Source organism: Chionomys nivalis, chromosome 17 (assembly GCF_950005125.1).
Source record: "Chionomys nivalis chromosome 17, mChiNiv1.1, whole genome shotgun sequence".
Classification (NCBI taxonomy): Eukaryota; Metazoa; Chordata; class Mammalia; order Rodentia; family Cricetidae; genus Chionomys; species Chionomys nivalis.
The window spans coordinates 11,263,106-11,286,305 of NC_080102.1; the positions used below are offsets into that span (position 1 = coordinate 11,263,106).

Below are 23,200 nucleotides of genomic sequence, written 5' to 3' on the forward strand. Positions count from 1 at the left end.
TCAGGCAATGATTAATAAAGAATAGCATCATGAAGTATAAAATAACATCAGATTTAGTTCCTTTTTCTTCAGATATTTAATTTTCTTAAGTACTAAGTAGTACTAAGTAACACTTAAATTTTATGCAAATATTTAAAATTCCTATGGGGTATACATTCTGTGTCTTCATATAGATGAAATTATTTATAGAAAATTGTATTCTGATTTTTTTTCTCAAAATTGAATATTATGGTAAGAAAAACAGGTATTTAACCCTCATTTGTGCTATCCCTTTTAAAAATACTCCCTTCCACTTTTAACCCTCCCACTAAATCATTTTCATTGTACTTTGATTTATTTTTTTAATTTCTATACTTCCAAATTATTACAATTCAGTGCTTATATCTACATTGTTCTCCTACATCAAATTAATTTTTTAATTCGGAAAAACTATAAGAAAAAGAGGAAGACATCTGAGAGACAAATTGTTTACTTCATTCTCTACACCTGGGCTCTCTTTCAACTCCTTCTCTAATTAGAAGGATCACCAAGTATAGCTTTGTCTGTAACTAAATGGGCACAAGTAAAATAACATCGATACCTCTATGAGTAACACCTGCAAGTTCTTTAGTTCTTTCTATCTGTTCAGCATTTCGTGGTCTTCTCCTTGTACTTTGTGTGTCTGCTGGATGAGGAGAGAGCTGGTCCTTGGATGTGTTGTAATCCAGACCTGAATCTCTGAGACTTGTCTCTTGCACTCGCTGCTCCTCGGAAAGTCTATGGCTGCTGACAGCTGTAGCCCTGGATGCAGTAACCTCTGCAGGTGTGCTAGCAACAGCAAGAGCACCAGTGGCAGTCCTGATATGCTCCTCTAACTCACCAGTGGAGGTAGTGTGGGTCAATGGAGAAGAACCTGTGGGACACAGTAGCACTAGATGCTAACTTTTTCTTTTGAAGTTTATAGGATTTTGATAAGTTTAATAAATTATATTTCTACTATTACCTTAAGGATAATCAACACAGTGAAGTAAAACACAAGCACACCACTAAAATGTGAATCCTCCAGACCTCCCCCCCAAGGATTGTTTTTATCAATCTATGAGTGCAATTGCAGACAAAATAAAACATTCTAACAAAATACATTAAGGTGGACAAAATTGGAGGAGAAAGTTCTTTGTGGAACCCTCCATCAATGATCTTTTTAGTTCATCAGATGAACTTTAGTAGACACAGATTTGACAGAATAAATAATAACGTAACCACACTTTTCTCAAAATTATGCTTTGCAATATCAGTTCAAATTTCTGGGAAAATATCAAGCTTTATTATTTTAGAAATGCAACTGAAAAAGAAAAAATGAAATCAAAGCATGAATGAAAAACAAAGTGATGAAAAGGTGAGGTGCTGAAAGTATTGTGCGTATGTGTTCATCCTAACCTTGTTTGCCAGCCAAGGGTCCAGCAGGGATGACATTAGAAACCGTGAACACTTTTCTTCTCATACAGCTGGATAAACTGTCTAAAAATAGCTAGCATTTTGTATTATTTGGATTTAAATTTTAGTTAAAGCAATTCTAAAATCAATAAAAGTGAACAAATGATTTCATTTATAAGTGAAAGCAACCAGTACTCAATGGAAATATTTATAGGGATAGATTTTTAAAAATTATTTTAAATAATTTCCCAACAATTATTTAAAATAGCAATTTGTATTTCTAATTATCATTAGTGTATTATATACATGCATACTGATTTATACACATGTATTTATAAATGTATGCATCTTACTACTGTTTATTTTAACTGCAAATATAGAACTACATAGTTCAGTTCTAAATTAAATTTCCAAATTAGGATTTCTTTGTAATTAATATTTGTAGCAGTGGTACATTTTGTATTTGGCCTGTTTGTTATTTAATAAATTTTAATCTTATTGTAGGTTCATGGAACTTATTAAGGACATATTTAAATGAATCTTTAAATTATTAACAAGAAGATAATAATTCAATTTTATAGATTGGGCCATTAGTAAAACTGAAAGGTTCAGACTTCTGAATATAAGTGAGTGATATATGATTTATTTTCAGATATACTTGTAAATAGCCTCCATTTCAGTCAACTATGCTTAACTAGGCCTTTTTGACAAACACATACAATGTTGTTTAAGCACCCTGACAGAGTAAACTGTAGCATCAGTTCAAAGAATGTCATACATATCTACCTTGTGTTTTACTGTTCTTGTGCTGCTCACATATTAGTGGCTGTGGTAATTCTGTTTGCATAAAACTAAAAAGTAAAGTGGACAAATATAAAAAACATTATTTCTAGGCAGGAATGTGTAGATATGATCACCATGGACTTTTCCAATATGAATTTTCATACTCATCAATCTCATTAGAGCCTCACAAGAATTATATCATATAATAAATGAAGGAAGCAGAGCTAAAGTATAAATGCAAATTAACAGACCATATTGACTAATAAATGTATTTTGAAATATCAAACAGAAAAATATTGTTTCCATGTTATTGGAGGAAGAATAGAATCCACTGTATTACATTGGCTGTGCAAATATGCTATGCTACTTACTAAACTAATATTTAATATGGTATTCTCTTTCTATTTCTGTGGACAAACAGAAACTGCTCACATGACTCCCATGTTGCAATGTTGAGTTATTTCTCTGACATGAGAGACTGTGAATGTGAATGTAGTTAAGCTTTCTGCTTTACAATTCTATGAAAGCCAAATGAAAACCTAATACTTAAACATTTGTATTGTTTCACTGTAGCATTCAAAAATCAATTTGATTCATAATTTTACTTTTTAAGAATGTATGCGTGGTGCATGTGTGTGTGTGTGTGTGTGTGTGTGTGTGAGATCACTTAGAGTGGCGTTACAAGTGGCTTTGAAACCTGCCAGGTAGGTTCTGTAACTGAATTCCTGTATTCTCTAAGAGCTCTGCTGTAAGTGTTCTTATCCAGTGAACCACCTATCTAGCTTCAAGACTTTCAGTTTTAAATAAGTAAATCAACTAACTATAAACAAGGCAAACTGAAATAATGAAAAATAAAGAAATTTGCACTATATCTAAAGCATGACATGCAAGCTGAAAGAACCCCACTACAATGCTATGATGATTAATTTGAAAAAGAAAAGTGCATCTGAAAAACATTTTCTTGTTGAGTTTTGATTCTTGAAGACGGGTTTTGATTGCAAGTCTAATTATTCCTGAAAGTTTCTGATTGACTTCCAGAACCAATTTCTCACAGCACCCAGGCCATAGAAACAAGTCCAGATTAAACAGGGAATTTGGAAACAAGTTTGAAAAGGCTGTTCAAACAACCCAGTGTTGAAGGCTTGAGCTTTAATCTCTATCTTTGATCAATCGTGATAGTAAAATTTATTTCTCCATTACTCCAAATATAAGAAGATTCAATGATTAAGCAAGGAATACTCCATTTCTTTTAAACTAAAGTATAGACAAAAATGTTTTTCCATCAGGTATTTTATAATTCAGTCATGTTTTAGCAAACACCATACTCTTATTCCTTCCATCAACATAATAAAATGCAAGCCAAGTGTAGATATAGATATTTGAATACCTGCTACAGACTTACATCTAGACTTGACTTTTGTCTGAAATAGAGTAGGCACTCAAAAATACACAAAGTAAACATAAATGAATGAATTGATTTAATAATAATATTGTTCAAATCAGATTATCAATAATAAGTAGGCTATTTAAATGATATATTACTATAAACTTTTACCATGGAAAAGTCACATTTTTAACGCTTTCATGATTAAAAAGGAATTGCAAGTGGGTATAGGAAACAGATTAACTGTGACCCATACTTTCAAAAACATCACTTTGAGAAAGTGTGATATTCAAACATTTAGAAGCAATGCATTGAACAATTTTTTACATGTGATAATGTAATCTGCTATAATGATGGGTTTACTGACAATATTAAGGCATTTCTAAATTGAAGAGTAAATATGACTAATGAAATAAAAGGAAGAATTACATTTACCATAGTTAGATCTATTTATAAGAACCCTACCTAATCCTCTAATAAAGCAGTGGAAACATCAGTTAACACCTTATAGTATATATTTGTAGTTATTTACATCAAACATAAACCATTTCAGAATAATGATAGTGGGAACATTTTAAGTTGAGAGTATAAGAAACATCAAATTTTTCAATCATATAAATATATTTTAAGTATGTAAATGAATTAAATAGATTTAATAGCTCAAAATCATTTAAAATGTCCACACACATAACTGTCCACACACATGTGGCAACTGTCAATGTTGATAAAGTCCCTAAAATGAAGAGCAGTTACAAGGCATTATTAAATATGTAAAATACCTTAGAATTGAGTTCATCAACAAGGCAGTATTAAAAATATAAAATAGTTTGTCCTTTCTTAAATTTAATGTTTAAATTTTTTCTTATAAAATGAAGTATGCTGTTTCACAAATACAAAATGATTGGTTTCAACAGCACAGAAAAACATAACAAGACATACAACCAAATTAATGGAAGAAAAGTACATTCAAAGGACCTGCTCATTACTCAATATAATCACGTATAAAAACCGTTTTTAACAAAATTAGATTGTCTTGTAATTAACCTGAGTTATACTTTAAAATACCATGTTTATAACACAAAATAGATCTAAAATATAAATTTATTATTATTAATAAGACATTCCCCAATATAACAAAAGAAAAATGAAATGATACACATATACAAAACATGCTTATACAAATCATAAGTATGTCACATTTGGAATCATGACAATGGGAAATGATGTATGCTACACATGCAAGTTATAATATTCAGAAATGGTATGTACAATATCCAATTTGGACTTATAATGCATTTTAATAAAATTATTCTTGTAAAAGTTTTATAACATTAACAATAAATACATAAGAAGTGTAAGTCGCTATGAAAACAAAATTTATAGAATGAACAAAATTAAATCCTATAACATGACCTGATTTGAGTTTTGTTTTTTTTTTATTGAAAAAAAAATTTCCGCCTCCTCCCCGAGATTTTTTTTATTAAATTTTGTTCCACTTCCAATTTTATGGCACACTAGTTTCTAATTATTGTTTAATTTATCAAAAAGTTAAGAAAAATATCCTCTAAATATGAGTGTTCAGACACCAAATTAAAAAATGAATGCATTAAATGTGCCTTTCCATTAGATGATCATTCCCTTAGCTTTGTATTGGAACTTGCTTTGTGCAAGTTATTTTTCCTCGTTCTGTCGTTTTCTTATTTTCAGTATTTTCTCTGAATCATCTCAATGAAACTTTGTAAAGTAAGTACAAATATTAAGGACACGTAATGGTTAAAAATGTAATCAACATTTAAATAAAAATGCAACCAAACTTCATATATTCATATCCAAAATACAATGAAAAAATTTAAATCAAAATACTTTTAATGCTACAATTATCTTTGAGTCATAATTTGCATATTTTATTATTTTCCTTCATGGAAGCTATTTTGTAGTTTTCTTTTTTCCTAAAATAAACTATTTTTATAGAGTTATTTTTATTATTTTATGAGTGCTTTACTCTGTGCATGTAAATCTGTGTATCAGACTCATGCATGTTGTCCAAGGAAGTGTAAGCCTCGATGGGGATGCTGGGAATCGAACTCAGGTTCTTGGCAACAGCAAGAAATGCTCTTAGTCATGAGTCTGCTCTCCATCCCTGCTTTTCTTCCTATATATAACATCATTTACATGAATCTTTCAGGGGAAATGCCAACACATGGAACTTGGTGCTTAAAATCAAAGGATGCCTCATTTTTATTATGCCTAATGCTGCTAATTTTATTAAGCATATAGTAGCATTTTTACTAAGTATGTAAGATCGAAGTTAATTTGCATTTCAAATTGCAATAATTGCAACAAGTTCAAAGCTGTATCTAATATGGTCTAATAAAATTCATCTGCCAATAGGATAGCATCAACATCCATATTAGAGAAGAGACAAGTAAATTAAAACACAAAATCTTTGAAATGATACAAAGTAGTGTTTTCTTTTATTCAACTATAATTTATATACAGAAGCATTTAAAGTTATTATCAAAACAGAATTAATGTATAAATAAGCTTCAAAAATAGTTCTACATTGATCTTATAAAGTTATATTTTAAACTGAAATAAGAAACTAATTTTAAATCTACATTAAATTTTTGATATCTAAAAATCCTCATTAATATAATTTATTCTGGTAATAAATTCAAAATACCATCATTTATGTTTAGTTTCTGAGATGCTATGAAATAACATGCTTATCATGACGTCTAGATAAATAGGTAAGTACTTACTAATTTAAAATGTAATAAAGGGCTTAGAATGAAATGCATTTCAGATTTTGAATTGCCAAATGTTCATGTTTTTAACTTATCAGTAACTATAAATTAATACTTAGTTTTATATTGGCTTGACTATTGCTCATTGACTATAAACTATCTCACTGATACAATGACAAAAGTGACCAAATATTAAATATTTTCCATTGGAATGAAATTCTTGAGAATTTATTAGCAAGCTTACTGGCACATTTACTAAATCAATGTTATGAACAAAATTTTCAAAAATGAATATTAAGCAAATTATTTTCTGTTTCAAGTTGTTTGACATCCAAAAAGAATCCCATATTCTGAATTATTTGAAATGATTATGAATTCACATATTAAATAAAGAAAAGTTACTTCTGAAAACGGTTTGTAAAAATATCAAAATGATCATGCAGCATTCATGAGACAACTGTGTTGATCACAATGAAACTTTTGCATTTAAATAAATATATGAATAATGTGATAAATAAGATATTTATTAAAATATATGAAAAAAGAATTATTTATTACATCAAAAACAGAATCAATGAAACTGTTTTGGGGAATCTTGAAAATGTTGCCTCTATTCTCAAATGATCATTTGTTTTCATGTGTTGAGTACCAAGGGCAGCTCCTCATTATCCTCATTAACTTACTTTTTAAAAGCCTCCAGTGTACACCACTTGGAGAAATTCACAAAACATGGGTTGAAGTCTTTGCTGTAACTAAGCATAAATGTCTCTCAAGAAGCCACAATGGTGACATTGAACACCTACTGCACAGATTTTGAATAATGTAAATGACAAGTCATCTAGTTTGCATACATTTATCATGTCTTGCCACATCTTACTGCAACCATCGTTCGCCCTGACAGCTTAGACCTTGTCTGAAACTAGAGAAGCGTTTGCTGTCACATTACCCCCAAGCAAACAAAAACATAGCTATATAGATATGTATATGTGTGTATATTTATGTGTGTATATGTATATACAATTAATACCTTGTATTGATCATATGATATACATGTAAAAATGAATAACATATTTAAATAAATACCTCCAAAATATACATTTTAATCTAATGTACTTATAGTTATTTGCTGTTAAATGCTTAATTGCTAATATATAAACATTACTAAGAAAAATGATCTCTCTAGGTATGTCCAAATTATATAAACCATATTTCATGCAACTGAGTTTATATTCAACATGACAGAATAGAAGAATAATAAGAATTTTATATTGCATATATAAAATGAGTGTGTAAAAACTGGAAGAAGTAATGTTCCATTAATTTGAAAGTTTCTCTTGTATAGTTCCTCATATTGGCTCCGCATTTCTTCTTTCTTTCATTTAAGATACCTGATTCTAAGATAACACATTTTATGATGCTATTATTTAATTTGATGATAAAGCAAGACAAATAAGAAAAGTTGACACTGAGGTTTGTTTTTATACTAGTAATGATAGGAAGAAGAAATTGGGGTCCTTTCTCTAACCTCTCTCTCTCTCTCTCTGTCTCTCTCTCTCTCTCTCTCTCTGTGTCTCTCTCTCCGTCTCTCTCTCTCTGTCTCTCTCTGTCTCTCTGTCTCTGTCTCTCTCTCTCTCTCAATGCACCAGGGACATGGCTAATATTATTTTTTGTTGATGTACCTGTTATTTTTATTTCCTTCTATACATCAGTTCCATTTTGAGAAGAGAAATGACATTAATTTTACAAATTTTAATGTGTCCTTTGCTTGTTTGTTTAGTTTATTTTTCCACACAGGGTTTCTCTGATTGTTTGGGAATTCGCATTGTAGATCAGGCTGGCCTCAAAGTCCCAGAACTACTTCTGTCTCTGTCACTCAAGTGCAAGGATTCAAGGCATGTGCCACAAGGCTTATATTTAGATGTCTTTTAATGTAAGCATTGCTCAGGGTTTTCTCATATTATATGATATTAAAGAACCAAACATCTGCCCTTCCTTCACAATTTGCTTTCCACAACTTTTTTAATCATTAAAGTTTCTCTTAGGTAGATATGTTTAGTGAATTTTGGAAGATGTGTATTTTAGAGTAATAAACTTAATACTTTCCTATTTAATGATACTTGCTGAGATCTGATTGATCATAAAATAATACCTGATCTCACACAATTACTATTTGATTAAAAGATCTCATCTCACTATTAATGGCTGGCTACAAGAGACATATGGGCATATAGGAATCAACTAACATTCTGGAGGAAGATTAGTAGAGAGTTGACTGTGTACAAGTTGCTGAGCTACTGGCAAGAATTGCCATAAATAGGCTGAAGAAATGGAGTCTTATTTTCCTCCACTAGACACTTTGTAGAACATTTGCATTGTTTATAATAGGAAAGTTATACTAGGAGAATTTGTATGAAAAAAACATTGTCTTAGAAAATAGTATACAGGAGGGAAACTGCATTAAATGTTATAAATAAATTAACTATTATAAAATCGATTAATAGTAATCAATACTATAAAATGATGGTAGAATTTTACATGGCTTACATTTTGCACTAAGTGTGCTTAGGATTTCAGCTTGACTATGGGACAGAGGAGATAATTTTACTCATCACAGAAAGAGAACTGAATGAGAGGATCACAGATGCCATTATTTTTAGCACTTTGACTTCTGGTCAACCCTTTTTGACTTATAGTTCTAGAAGTACAGAGTTTAATCCTTATTGTGATGTAAACCTGAAGGTTAATTAGATCTTCTCTTTTCAAAGCCTCCCTGGAGATGAGATGAATAAATTTATGTTTTAATTACAAAGGAATTCCATATAATTAGACAATATTTTTGATAATTCAATAAATTGATGCTTCTGAACTGTAGATTTTCACACTATCTGTACATTTACATCTTTGTAAATATTACAAAAAGCAACACAATTTCACATTCAATTCAGAAAATACAGTGCTGTACATATGCTACTTTGCCATAGAAAATAGATTTTCTGTTTCTCCTTTTGTTTGCATCTTAAATATACTAAGTATAAAATTACTACATTCCATCTTTTTTCTCTTCTTTCTACTTCACAGACACATATTAAGTACCATATGCAACACAAGAATATACATCATATTATAGAAGGCATCTGTAGATTTCTTTCTAAGAAGACTAATGGCAATTTAGAATAATTTAGATCGTTGGGATATGTTCTATATTAAGTATTCAGAGAACTAGGAAATATGCCTAGAAAATTATAAATTATGCTTACATAAAGCACTGAACCATTTAAGTGATGAGCATTGTTTTTCAATTTAAAATATTACAAGATTATTTCTGTTAGGAGGGGAGAAAATATTTTGTAGGAAAAAATTAGAAAAATTTCCAGCAGGGGAAATACAATGTATATTCAAGGCACTGCAAATTTTTTGGCAGGGTAGGAAAGGCGATAGAATGATAATGGACACCAAACATTGAAGTGTCAAGACATTTCAACTTTGCTTCAAGAGTTGATGAATGCAACAATAAAGAATCTCAAGCAGAAGATTGATGTGACAAGATTGCCCTTTTGGAAAGAATGTTCTAACTGTAAATTGAACGTGGCATTACCGACATGTATGACCTGTGGACAGGACAATATTGAATTTATGCACATTGTGGTTAGTGATGTGAGATTGTCCACTGGGTGCCATCTGTAAGCAGAAGCTGCTCATTTGTTTACTGGCTGCCCAGATCTGCATAATCACACAGAAGCTATATTAATTACAGTACGCTTGGTCAATAGCTTAAGCATATTTCTAGCGAGCTCTTTCATCTTGAACTAATCGATTTCTATGCATTTGTGTATTGCCACGAGGCTGTGGCTTACCGGTAAAGGTTCTGGGCTTCTTTTCTCTTTCAACAGCTTCTTGGCATCTCTGACTTTGCCTACTCGTGCTCCATATTTCTGTTCAGATTTCCTGCCTGGCTTTACTCTGCTAAGCTATTGGTCAAAACAGTTTCTTTATTAACCAATGGTAATAAAACATATTCATAGAATACAGAGGGGAATGACTCATAATCTTTGAAACCCTTAAAATTAGATTCTTAGATTAGATAAATATACATATAGAAGATATTTAAATTTGAATGTCAGGAGACCTGCAACTAGTTTTTGTTTTGTTTTATTTTGTTTCTCCTTTGTTTAATTTTGAATACATGTATATTCTCTGCAATATTTGGGGACATTTGTAATGATATATTCATTATTTTTTTAACTTAGCTACTTAACATTATATGAAAATATCATTTTAATCCATTATATTGCTAGTTCTAAAAATACCTTGCATATATAGTCAATAAAAGTTAAGTAAAAAATATTGATCCTTTGAAAGAAAGACTGTTTTGCTTGATCTTGTGACACACCAGGCATGAAGATACCACAAGGACAAAATTTCTGAAAGCTTCTTCTATTAATCATAAATAAATAGAAGAAATGTGGAAAATGTGTTTGTGGTCCTTTATGCTATGAAAATGTTAAGTTACTACCTGAAGATAAGTATGATGATAGAGATAACTAAGTCATACATTACTTAAAATCCAATGTGTTCTAAAAATTTAATCTTTGAAACTAATATTCAGGATAAGTGTCAAGAAATACTGAATACAACTTTCCTATCTATGCAGTAAAAACTTTTTGGACTTTTAGTCTTTCACAAATGATACAAAATAAAAAGAATAGATTTAATTACCCCCTCCCAATCTCCCCCGACCACACTTCCTTATGCACATAGAAACACACATATACACACATACACACAATGAGCATTTGTTTTATTCCATTGGACAGATACCATATTCTACATAATAATCACTTAAAACCCAATCTGTGGCACCTAGGGCATTTCCTATAACATATATGAGAGATTACACATATGACTTTCCTGGCTCTATTCAAAATTAAATAATTGATTAGATATATTCTACCCAGTTTTCCACACATTTGTAAAGAACTTTTAGATTCTTATGGAACTCAAAGTGTGAATTAAAGAACAATTTGCTTTTCCTACTCTGACCCCACAACCACCTGAGTAGAAGTTTCTTCCTGTTAACCATGAAGAATACCCTCAAATGTATTTGAATGTAAGAACAAAGTCACATGCAATTTGTATCTACATCGCAAATACATATTACAGCTTCTTTACTTATGAATATATAATAAGTACACAACACAAAGTTTTATTTTTCCAATAATTTAGTTTCTGCTTGACATATGTCATTTTATATATTACATTTACCCCTTAGATATTTTCAATTTTTCTCTTATAAAGTAATTTTAGAAATCTAATGGTATTTTTAAAATTATTTCTGCCCACAAAAGTAATAAAATGAATTTATGCTCCTCAAGTTTTCAATCATACTACTACTTGGGTTATTGTCTAACATTTGATCTGAACCAAAAATCTTCAAAATTGTGGTTCCCCAGCTGTACCTGTTATAATGACTCTTCCAAATTTTATGAAAAATTTGAAATCAATGTTCATTCTGTGTCTCATAATTTCACTTTTGTTGGAAAAAATTATTAACAAAAGAAACAAAACATGAACTAAGAATCTTAGTCCTGATTCAAATCCTTTTATATGTATTACATGATGAATAGTGATTATTTACTCAATATAGTATCCTATATAAAAATGTTAGCCTCTGTTGACAGTAGTTTTGTTTACTACTCTCTTTATTAATCTTTATTATCCTGACATGTGTCCTTTGATTCCTTCTATTCTCTGGCAACTTTATAGCAAAGGAATTTGTACTTTGTTGAAATTTGTTTTTTGTTTTGTTTTGTGTGATTTTCTAGAGATAATGAGATAATCATTTGGTTTATTTCTTTGTGTCTATTTATGTGGCTAGTGCTTTTAGTGAGTTATGTATGTGGGCCCATATGTCATCTCTGGTGTTAAACTACAGTCTTTGTTATACAGGAATATTATCTAATTTTGTTGACTCTTTTTCTGCTTGGTATCAGATAATGTTGGTTTCAAAGCATAATTTAATTTGATCCTTCATTTTATATTTTTCAGAATCATTTGATGAGTATTGGTATAGGTTTTCTTTGAACATATGGGAAAATTCTCCCACCTCCATCCTCTGTCCATTTTTTTTTCTTTTTTTTTTTTTAGGTTGAGAGAATTTTTATTACGACTACTATTTTATTTGTTGTTATAAGTCCATTTAATTAATTTTCTTCATCTTAGTTTAATTTTATAAGTCATACACATTTAGAAACACACCTGCTTCTTTTAGATTTTATAGTTCAGTGCAATAAAAATTTTTAGTGTGTCTTTATGATTCTTTTGGTTAACTTAGTTAAAGAGATTCCTGTTTAGCCTCTGAGTTTATGTACTATCTAAGGTCTCTATGACCAATGATGTAGAGCTTTGTTCCATTTTGAACTGGTAGAATGCAGAATGTTATTTCACTTTTCATATATCTTTTTCTATTGTTTTATATTATTTTACATTCTGGTGAAAAGTTGATTTTAGAGAGGGTTTCTTGGGTCACCAGGAACAATGTGTACTCTTTGGTTTTGGTGTTATTTTCCGTTGATATCATTTAGGTGTGTTTGCACATAGTATGTAGGTTTTGAAAATGAGAATATTTTTCTTATGGATTACACTTTGAGATGTATGATGCTGTGGATAATACTCTTGTATACAGTAAAGACTTGTCACTCATATTAGTTTAATAAAAGACTGATTGTGCAGTATCAAGTGGGAATTATGAGTGGGTAAAACAGACTTGGATAATTCCGGGAGAAGGAAAAGCAGAGATGCAGTCATCAGTCAAATGCAGAGGAAAAAAAAATTGAGAATGCCTTATCGAGAAAAGTGCCAAGCCATGGGGCTAAACATAGATAAGAATTATGGTTTAATTTAAGGAGTAAGAGCTAATTAGTAATAAGCCTGAGCAATGGAGCAATTTATAATTAATATAAAAGTCCTTATCTTTTTGAACTATCTTTGTTTGAATTCTATTTATTAAAAAAATTAATTATCTATGACCTGTTATTTCTTCATTCTCTTTGCTAGAGATATTTTTTCATTCTTTTGCCCTAAGGTGGTGTCTATCACACATAATAAACTTTGTTTCTTTGAGTAAAATGAAAACAATATATATTATTTTTTTCTGGAGTCAGAATTTGTTTTCTTATGCAATTTTATTGACTTTCTATTTGTTATGAAATAGAGGCCATTGGTTCTGAGAGTTAATGTTGAAAGGTTAGTATTAGTTTATGTTATTGTTGATTTTTTTCTTAGACTTCTTTTTATTGACTATCTTGATACTGTTTACTTAGTCTCTGCATACTTTTTCATTTTCATACTTAAGTATCTATTGAAATATCCTTGGTAGAGTTTAGGTAGTGGCTATAAATTCTCTTTGTCTGTTTATATTATAGATTTTCTCAATTATTTTTTAATTTTAATGGATATTTTGCTGTCTGTAAAAGTTTGAAGTATCACTTGTCTCTCAGAAATCTAAATAAATGTATTTAGGTCTTCTTTGCTTTAAAAGTTTCTGTCAGATGTTTTATTCTGTTGGCCTGCCTCTTTAAGTGGTATGATTTGTTAGTTTTTCTCTCTTTTAGTTTCTGATGCACTTTCCTTATCTTGTGCTTTAAATTCTTTAACAATAGAATATAATGGGAAATTTATTTACCGGTCCTATTTTCTGTTCTAAGTGCTTTTCAGACATAGATGGGCATCTTTTTTGGCCCCTAGATTTGGGGAATTTCTTCTTTACCCTTACTGAAAAAATTTTCTTTGTCTTTTCTAAGGTATGCTTGTCATATAGCTGGAATTTGAAGGACGGTCCTTTATCATCCCCCAAACTTCCCATTTCCCATTCATACATCAAAAGAAAATTCTCCTTGAGCTTTTATGGTTGAATCTATACTTCTACATTTTTTCTAAGTTCTGACTTTCTTCTTCCTACCTAATCCATTCTGACAGCAAAGCTTTCATTGAGATTTTTCTTGAGTTTTTCCTTCACAGAATCATTTCACTTTAGTTTTACGCAACAATTCTATCTTTTCTCTTGGAATCTGTTTTCACATACGGAATTGAGTTCAACACTTGATTTTTCTCTCTTGGAGTATATTACTGTCACCATTCAGTTGTTAGAACATAGATGTAATCATTCTTATCAAATATTTGTCTATTGAAGATCTTCTGAGTAATTGATTGGTTTCATCACTGTAACATTGGTAATTTTATTTTTTTATTTTTTTTTTGTTATTCCTTTCTACCTTTGTTACTAGAAACCATCTTTCGTCTTTCAGTGTGGTAGTCTATAATGTCCAGGAGAGCACTGAGTACTTAGATGCATAAGAGATTTCTTTTTGTAAAACTTATATATTGGCCCTTAAAATGCTTACCCAAGTCTGCCATACAAGAAATATCTCTAAGGTATTAGGAGATCACATTAACAAGGATAAAATTAAAGTACCAGTTAATAACACCAACACCAGTTGAAAAGGCCTATGTGGACTCTCCAACCCAATACCCAGCCAGCTAAAGGCATCTGATTTTGCCCAGATAAGGCTCATGCCAATCATATGAGTGTGAAGAATGAAGGATAAGGTTAACTATTTCAATTCAATGATGGATATGCTGAAACGTCTCATTCTCTAGGAAAATATAACAGAAGAACTAATCTAGGCAGTGAGTGTAAGAAACAGAGGCTTTAGGAGAAATATGTTTAACTTAAATCTGAAAAGATGAGTATTTATTCTTTATTTCTTTTTTCTGTCTGTTTACTTTCTCCACCTTCTCTTTCTTCCTCTGTTACTATGTGCTTTAAAATAAAGCATCCTTGTCATAAAGTAAATTCTCCATACTTATGGAAATTATAAAACTATTAAAATTTTGTTTATGACTAAAAAATAAACCTGCTATTGTATTGCATGTTTGCAGTTTAACCAGGAGCTAAGTGAGTCATTTTGAAACCTGCCTGTGACACATAGAGAGATTCTATATGCAAAAAAATGTAAACAAACTTTGAGGTTTTCTTAAACACAATTGCTCAAGATCATCACTAGAAAAATAAATAGGACTTTTTAACTCATCATCATATTTTTTTATAATCATTTCATATGGTTGTATAATATTTTACATCCCAATATTATATAAAGTAGATATGACTTTATGAAACTTTCCCAAATGGTAGGTAGAATGGCTACTGTGTTATAAATATCTATTATTAGTAATTCATTTGTTATTTCAGGATTTTAAGATCTTATAAGTGAAGCATGAAATCAGGTCCTAGCGTTTCAGTTGGTAGGTAGGCATAGGATTTTCTAGGACATCAGTGATTCTCCAAACTTCTTGCCATACCATATGGCCAGTGCCAGAATATATGTTAAGATGATCAGTTCGCAGGCATCTTTATGGGATTCTGTAATTTGGAATGTGTCCTCCAAAATTGTGTTCCTCTTTTAGAAAAAAATTCTCCTATAAAATCCAACTGAAACTACACCACTCTAGTTTTATTGACTATAGTAGATACACTTTTAGTGCAGCAAATAACTACAAGTTTGATTAAGATTAAACTTAATATAGTGTGCACTGAAACTGATATTAAATAATATGACATATGGCAATAAAATAAGGTGATATTCCAAGTGCACAACAACAAATTATGTGGTAAAGAAAATATTGTTCTATTAAGGTAAAATTATGTATATAAAGACCATCTGCTGCAATTTGTGCCATCCCAGAAAAATGATTTATGATAATTAGAAGCACTTATATATGTTTGTCTTCTGTAAATGAGAGTGAGATAATTTCTAATCATTTCAAAATAGGTTAACAGATGGACTGCATATAACAATAAATATTGGTTTGAAATTAATTTTAGGTTTAATACATCTATGATCAAACAAGGAATAAAACTATGGTCATTTTTCTTTATGTTCATTATTTATAATTACAATTTAGATGGAATTTACTATAACCAATACTCCCACCTTGAGTATACATTTAGAGTATTTTGAAATTTACCTACTTTAATAAGCAATGTTAGTTTCACAGAACAGATAAGAGCACTCTCACTTAGATGAAAATCAATACCGACACCTGGTAATCAATAATTCTACTCCCTGTGAGGTAACCAGCAAATTCTAACGAAATTATAATGCCGCAGACAGGCATAGATAACTTAGCATGTAAGTACCTGTGATGGTTTATTTTAATTGCCTATTTTGAAATAATGAAAATCTTTGTTCATAAATAGATTTACAGAATTGTATCACTACCAGTAGTGTGAAAGGAACCTTTTATCACCAACCATTATATGTGAATAGCTGCTCAGAATGTTAGTTTTATAATTTATTAGTTATTATTCTTAAGGCCTGCAGTCTTTAGTCCTGGATCATTAAGTTCTCAACAGTGCCAATGACTTCATGCACATTCCCTATTTTGAACTTTATCATATTCATGGTATCAAACCTTATACTGAGGTTTTTGATACATTTAGAGATTATAGTAGGATAAGAGATGAATCCAGTTTCATTAACATAAAGAAACATATATCTATCCATTTTAAACAATAACCATTTATTAAAAATGCTCTTTTGTCAACTTTTTTTAAAATAAAGCATTTTATTTCTATATCACTTCATCATTGGCATAGTTTTTTTTTTACACTTCTTAAAAACAATAGATATCCTGCAGCTAATAATACATTAGCTACTACCCATGGACTCTAGACTAAGGGGGAAAAAGTGTGAGCTCCAGCTACCTAATGTTGCAAGATATCGTATATTATGTATCTTATGTCAGGATACTACAGCTTTATTAGACATATTAAAACATTATCCATGCCTACAAAGCAATTATTTTTGACAAGTATATGAATTACAGCACTACCAAAATTATTTCTCACATTTAAATTCTTCAGTTACGCCTCTGTAGTTTACTACTATTCGTAACTGATCAATGAGCTCTTAGCAAAACACTAAATAAAGCCTTTAATACTTTATTATAACATATTTTATTTATTTATTTATTTGTTTGTTTGTTTTTTTCGAGACAGGGTTTCTCTGTAGCTTTGGTTCCTGTCCTGGAACTAGTCTGTAGACCAGGCTGGCCTCGAACTCCCAGAGATCCGCCTGCCTCTGCCTCCCAAGCGCTGGGATTAAAGGTGTGCGCCACCGCCAGGCTTATTATAGCATATTTTTAAGTTCTGCCTATACCCCACATACCTCAATATGTCATTCTATTGTTGGTGTGGTGAATATAGTCTTATGTTTATTATCTAGCTTAAGTTTATTAACTGAATCTTTACTTGCTTCATATACATGCTTCTTCATCAAAAATTGAGTGGCCATAAGACTGTGGGATATATGTAGTCCCTCAATTCTGTTCCATTCATAATTTATCTTTTTTATTATTATATCTCTGTCATATGACTTGAAATGATGATACATCCACCAGGTGGTTTCTATTTTGTTGTTGTTTGTTTGTTTTGTATTTTTGTTTTATGTTTTATTGTTCATGGCTGTTCTGTTCCTGGTTTTATGCTGGATAAAAAATATTTATAGAAAAGCAAGAAATAATATGAAGATTTAATAAAAATCAACGTATTGAATTAAGAGATGAAAGCACGTGCCCAGAAATTGGTGAGATTGTATGTGTGGCTCTTTTTGTTGTAGCTTAGCCTAGTTCACATATGCTCATCATATCTGAGAAATCATAGTTCATCCTGAGTTCTGTAGAAGGAAGGACAAATTTTACTGAAAGATTTCAGAACATTACTTTTATATCTCAGGGGCCACCAACAAAAAAAATAAGTTGGTATAGACTGCAATATCCCAAAAGTCAGTGAAAAATGTTAAATATTAGAAACTCTGAGGCTTAAGTTCTCACAGTAGGAAAACAATGGAGAATGAAATCTGGAGTTCCTTGAATAGATAATATATAATAGCCTTTCTAGTAGCTTGCCTCTGTTAGTGATCATCTGTTGATGTATATGTGCCTGCAGATGCACATGGTATGTGCATGTGCATGCCTTGTGAAAGGAGTTGACAGTAGTGATTGCTACTTTGAGAGGAAATATGTTATACAGTAACAAGTAAAAGCAAAGGAAATTAAATCTTTTTCCCTTCGAACATCCTAATATGAAAATTAAAAAAAAACATAGTGTCTATAAGATTTCTGTAGGCAAATGAACTTCAGGCAATTTGATAAAGTAAATATCAGAATACTAAGAGCCAAGAGGAGGATCACAGAGTAAGGAACTGCCTGGGATGAAATAGGAATTATCATCAGTATTGAGATTTTTTAAAAAAAAAAAATGCAGCCGGGCGATGGTGGCGCACGCCTTTAATCCCAGCACTCGGGAGGCAGAGGCAGGCGGATCTCTGTGAGTTCGAGACCAGCCTGGTCTACAGAGGTAGTTCCAGGACAGGCTCCAAAGCCACAGAGAAACCCTGTCTCGAAAAACAAAAAAAACAAAAAAAACAAAAACAAAACAAAAAAAATGCAGATGACTAATTGAAACCAATGTTGCACATAAATACCAGACCAATTGAAAGAAACAGATGCTGTGAGCATCAGGGAGATGCCCATGTGATTGGGATGAAGCTGTCTGTGAATAAGGTTCTGGCATGACCCAGAGAACTAATCACATACACAGGGAAGTGCATTCAAAACACTCTCCCAGGAGGTTTACACCCGATCTCAGTAAAAAGGACAAAAAGTGGCCATGTCTGAGCCATCAAGAAATGAAAGTCCCAAATTATAGTGGGACAAACTCTTCATAGGAGATTATGATCTCCGTAGAATGACGTAGCTGTGTACATAAATGAGCTGATATATCATAATAATGTCTTAGGTTTTAAGTGGGACATATAGCAAAATTGTTAGAACACTATCATACATTGCACATGACTATGCTAAAAATATCAAAGACAAACTCCCTTAAGATCTTTTCAGTAGTTTAGAGAGGTAGGGGAACAATAAATTATAAAAATGTTCAACAATGACTCAGAATAATCTTTAGCTTATGTAACAGAGAATAGCTAATGCTCAGTCAATGAAGGTGGTTTAGAGAAGTGGACATTTGCTTACAGTCTGATACACAAGTGAGAGATAGACATGCCCAAATATATAAAAATAATTCCCAAAATAGTCAATTGGTGTCTTCTTCACATATATAGATATACAAATGTATATCTATATATCTATAAATGTGTGTTAAAATGCATATATAAAATATATAAACAAAAATATATGTAAGGTAAAAACATCAATTATAAATATATATGTGTTTGTGCATATATACATATTTACACACACACACATATATGCATGTAGCACCGATTAATAAGAGACAAAAGGGACCAGGAATTTGAAAGATAGTATGAAGGGAGAAATAGAGAAGGGGAAATGATGCAGTTATACTATATCTCAAAAAGATAAGAAAAAGAATAAATACAACAACATAAAAGTTTTCCAAAATTATTGCATGAAAAACAGGCTAAAAGCAGAGATCACATTGGTAATACATGAAAGGTTTTGACTGATTTTACTAAAAAATAAGCTGAATTGATTAATTTTTACTTCATTTGTTTTGAAAATCCACAGTGTGTTTTGATATCACCTTGTATTTTATTTTAACATATCACCATGGTATTGTATGGACGAATGGCTCATAATGAGGTAAGAGTTGGGAAACAGATCTGATACATGTGGCTGGTCATTGTACATGGGACATAGCTACAATTGCTTTAACCATAGATGTGTGTGTGTGTGTGTGTGTGTGTGAGTGTGTGTGTGTGTTGAGCCCAGGAAAACCAGTCTGAGGTTAAGAGTGCAAATTGTTCTTTCAGAGCTGTGTGTTCTGCACCCACTAATCACATCATGATGTTTACAAGCAACAGCTCCAGATCCAAGTGATCCACTTCCCTCTCGCCTCCATATGTGTCTGCATGCCTTTGAAGTGCACAGACTCATAGAGGCAAGTGTAGATAATTATAAATAAAAATAAATGAACAAATATGTTAAAAATGATACGACATTGATTCAAGGTGGTAGTGAATGCCGAATAATTAGAGAAAACTTAAATTATTTTATTACATTTCTTTTAAATATCAACAGCAGTGTGCTATTATGCTGATTATACTTATGAAGAGACATCAGAACTCAAAAGAACAACACACAAAACATCATATTTCTATATGGCATTGACATTGAGAAATTTATATACTTTCAATTACAAAATAAACAAGCTATTGTAAGTATGACTCAGTATTAGTAAGAAAGTTCCAGTGGTCGTCAAAAAAAAACACAGGCTATCGTACTTACAGCAAACTGCATTACTGGAGACACCTTAGACTTGACTGTAGAGCATAGAGAAATCAATAACAAGCCTATGAGGAAATGTCTTCCCTGTTAGAGACATTTCCTGGTCGCAGTAGTTGTTATGCAGGTTGCTGTGAGAAAATTTTTTCACAGCTTTTAGTTTTATGTCTGCTTTCCATTTCTAAGTCACACTTGGTATGATGATGAATATTTCAAACTTCATTAGGAAATTGAAAATAACTGAAGAGTTTAAGTATTTAAATTATGAATAATTAAGTTCCCCTAAATAAGTAACTAAAGTAATGATTATAACCATGTTGCTGGGTTTTAATTCATTGAAGAGGTTTCTGAATTCATGAGGACTAAAACAGACATAATCAAACGAAAAGGAGAGAGTCCTTGTCTTTAATCTCAGCACCCTTCAAATTTCTGTTACTGGAATTCTACTAAGGCAATTTGATCTGTGAAATTTAATTTTATATCTTGACTTTTTGTCGTCACTACCAATGGTGGTGTATCAGAATTTGCCATCTCAGTTCTCATTTAGGATGACGTGATGCAAACTCATCCTCTGTCTCTGAAGGACAGAGCAATTTAGACTTCCCTTGTCTCATCGGGTTCAGTATCTACTTCATGAAACCTATTGTAAGAAAGATTGCATTTTCTTTCTTTTTAATTATGTTATCAATATCTATATATTCACCACATATAACACAATATGTGAGGACATTTTGAATTGGCAACAATGAGATAATTGAGATAAAGTTTACTTGTACAATAAGAACATTAATAGATACTTTCTCACTACTCTGAGGATGCAATAATCATTATCATGTAAGAGACGTCTTGAATTTCCTTTTTTGCTAATAGAATTACTTCATCATTTGACCAATTTCACAATAACCTATCCAGTACAGTGGCAATCAACATGATTTTCCTGTGTACATCTTTGAATTAACTTTAAAGCACACATATAGATAAGATCATGTTTCTTTTCTTCTTCCACACTTGGCTCACTTTGTTTAATATATTCCAGATTTGATCATGAACACAAGTTGATTTTATACCTTGTGTGTTGTAAGCAGTACCACAATAAACATGGTAGTTAAGGTATCTCTGCAAAAAGGAAACATGGAACACATGTACACATGAATAATAGCCATAAAAGAGAATCTAAACTTATTATTTCTTATACAAATGATGAATATATAGGGACCTTATTTTCAGTGAAATAAGCCTGGATTAAAAAGAAAAATATTGCACGATCTTGTGCATAGGTGACTCTAAATGTATTTATTCCACACAGAGACAGATATGGTGATTAATGTCTTCAATCATGATACATAGAAAGCAGAGAAAAGAAGGGTTGTGAGTTGAGGACTATCTGGGCAACATTGCTGGCGTCTCTTAAAAATAAGCCAAGAGAAGGGGAGAAGGCAGAACATGGATAAAATGGAAGAAGACAGAGGTGTTGGGGAAAGAATAATAAAAAAAAGTTAATATAGCTTATTTGAAGCTATTGATGGTATAAAATAAAATTATTTTCTGATCTGTTTGGTGTCTAGATCATTAATGAAATCTTCCATATCTAAAATTAATTAAATACAAACTAAATTTATAGAATATTTGTTCTCATACTCATTTCATCCACGATTCAAAGTAGTGAAAGTTGTAAACTAAATAGATAAGCAACTTCTTATAAGGATCAGTTTCTTATTTAATTACATGAATATTTGTTGTATAAATGATGTATGTCAATTAGTATCAGCTAATTCTTGTCTAGGCAATTATAGCTTGAAAGCAATTTATCATGTCTCCAAATACAATTATTGATGGAAATTTGAACTAAAAGTTAATATTCTATGTGCAGTTATTTACTTTACTATCAGTTGAAATCAGGGAATAAAATATTAATTATAGAGATTCTTATAAGTTTGACAGATTTCTCTCTGTATTAGTATTATTAGTTATTTCTTTTAACGTTTGGATATTTTGGATGTCTGTGTACCCATGCAGGTCTAGTGTCTAGGGAGGCCAGAAGAAGGTGCCAGATTTCTTGGAATTGGAGTTAAAGACCATGGTGAGTGGCCATTTGGGTGTTGAGGATTGAATGGGAGTCCTCTGGAAGATCATTCATTCAGCGCTCTTACCCCCTTTGTTCGATGTTGTTGTTTTTCAAGACAGGGCTTCTCTGTGAAGCTCTGACTCTTCTGGAATTCTATAGACAAGGCCAGCCTCAAAATCACAGAGATCCTGCTTCCTCTGTCTCATGAGTACTGGCACTAAAGGTGTCTGCAACCACAAAATGGCTACTGCTTTAGTCTGAAAATATTAGTAACCAACAAATGTAAAAGTTAATGATTAATTTTGAGTATACATTTTCAAGGTTACAATATTCACAAAAATTAAATATGTGTTAAATTATTTTATAGTAAAGTATTTAGAATAAGGAGAATTCAATTTTAATGTTATCTTTCATTATCTACCTCATGGAAAATTTCTGTCCTAAATTGACTACTACTGCTGCCTTATTTTAGTCCTTCCTAAT

At 31.2% G+C, this 23,200-nt stretch overlaps 1 protein-coding gene across 1 annotated transcript in view; it reads right to left on the reverse strand.

Annotated features, from left to right (window-relative positions):
- Csmd3 (CUB and Sushi multiple domains 3) overlaps positions 1-23,200 on the reverse strand; it is a 916,841-nt gene that overhangs the window by 579,132 nt on the left and 314,509 nt on the right. The window contains exon 7 of the mRNA XM_057791849.1: positions 581-892. Coding sequence (XP_057647832.1) covers positions 581-892 — 312 coding nt within the window. The remainder of the gene's footprint in view (positions 1-580; positions 893-23,200) is intronic.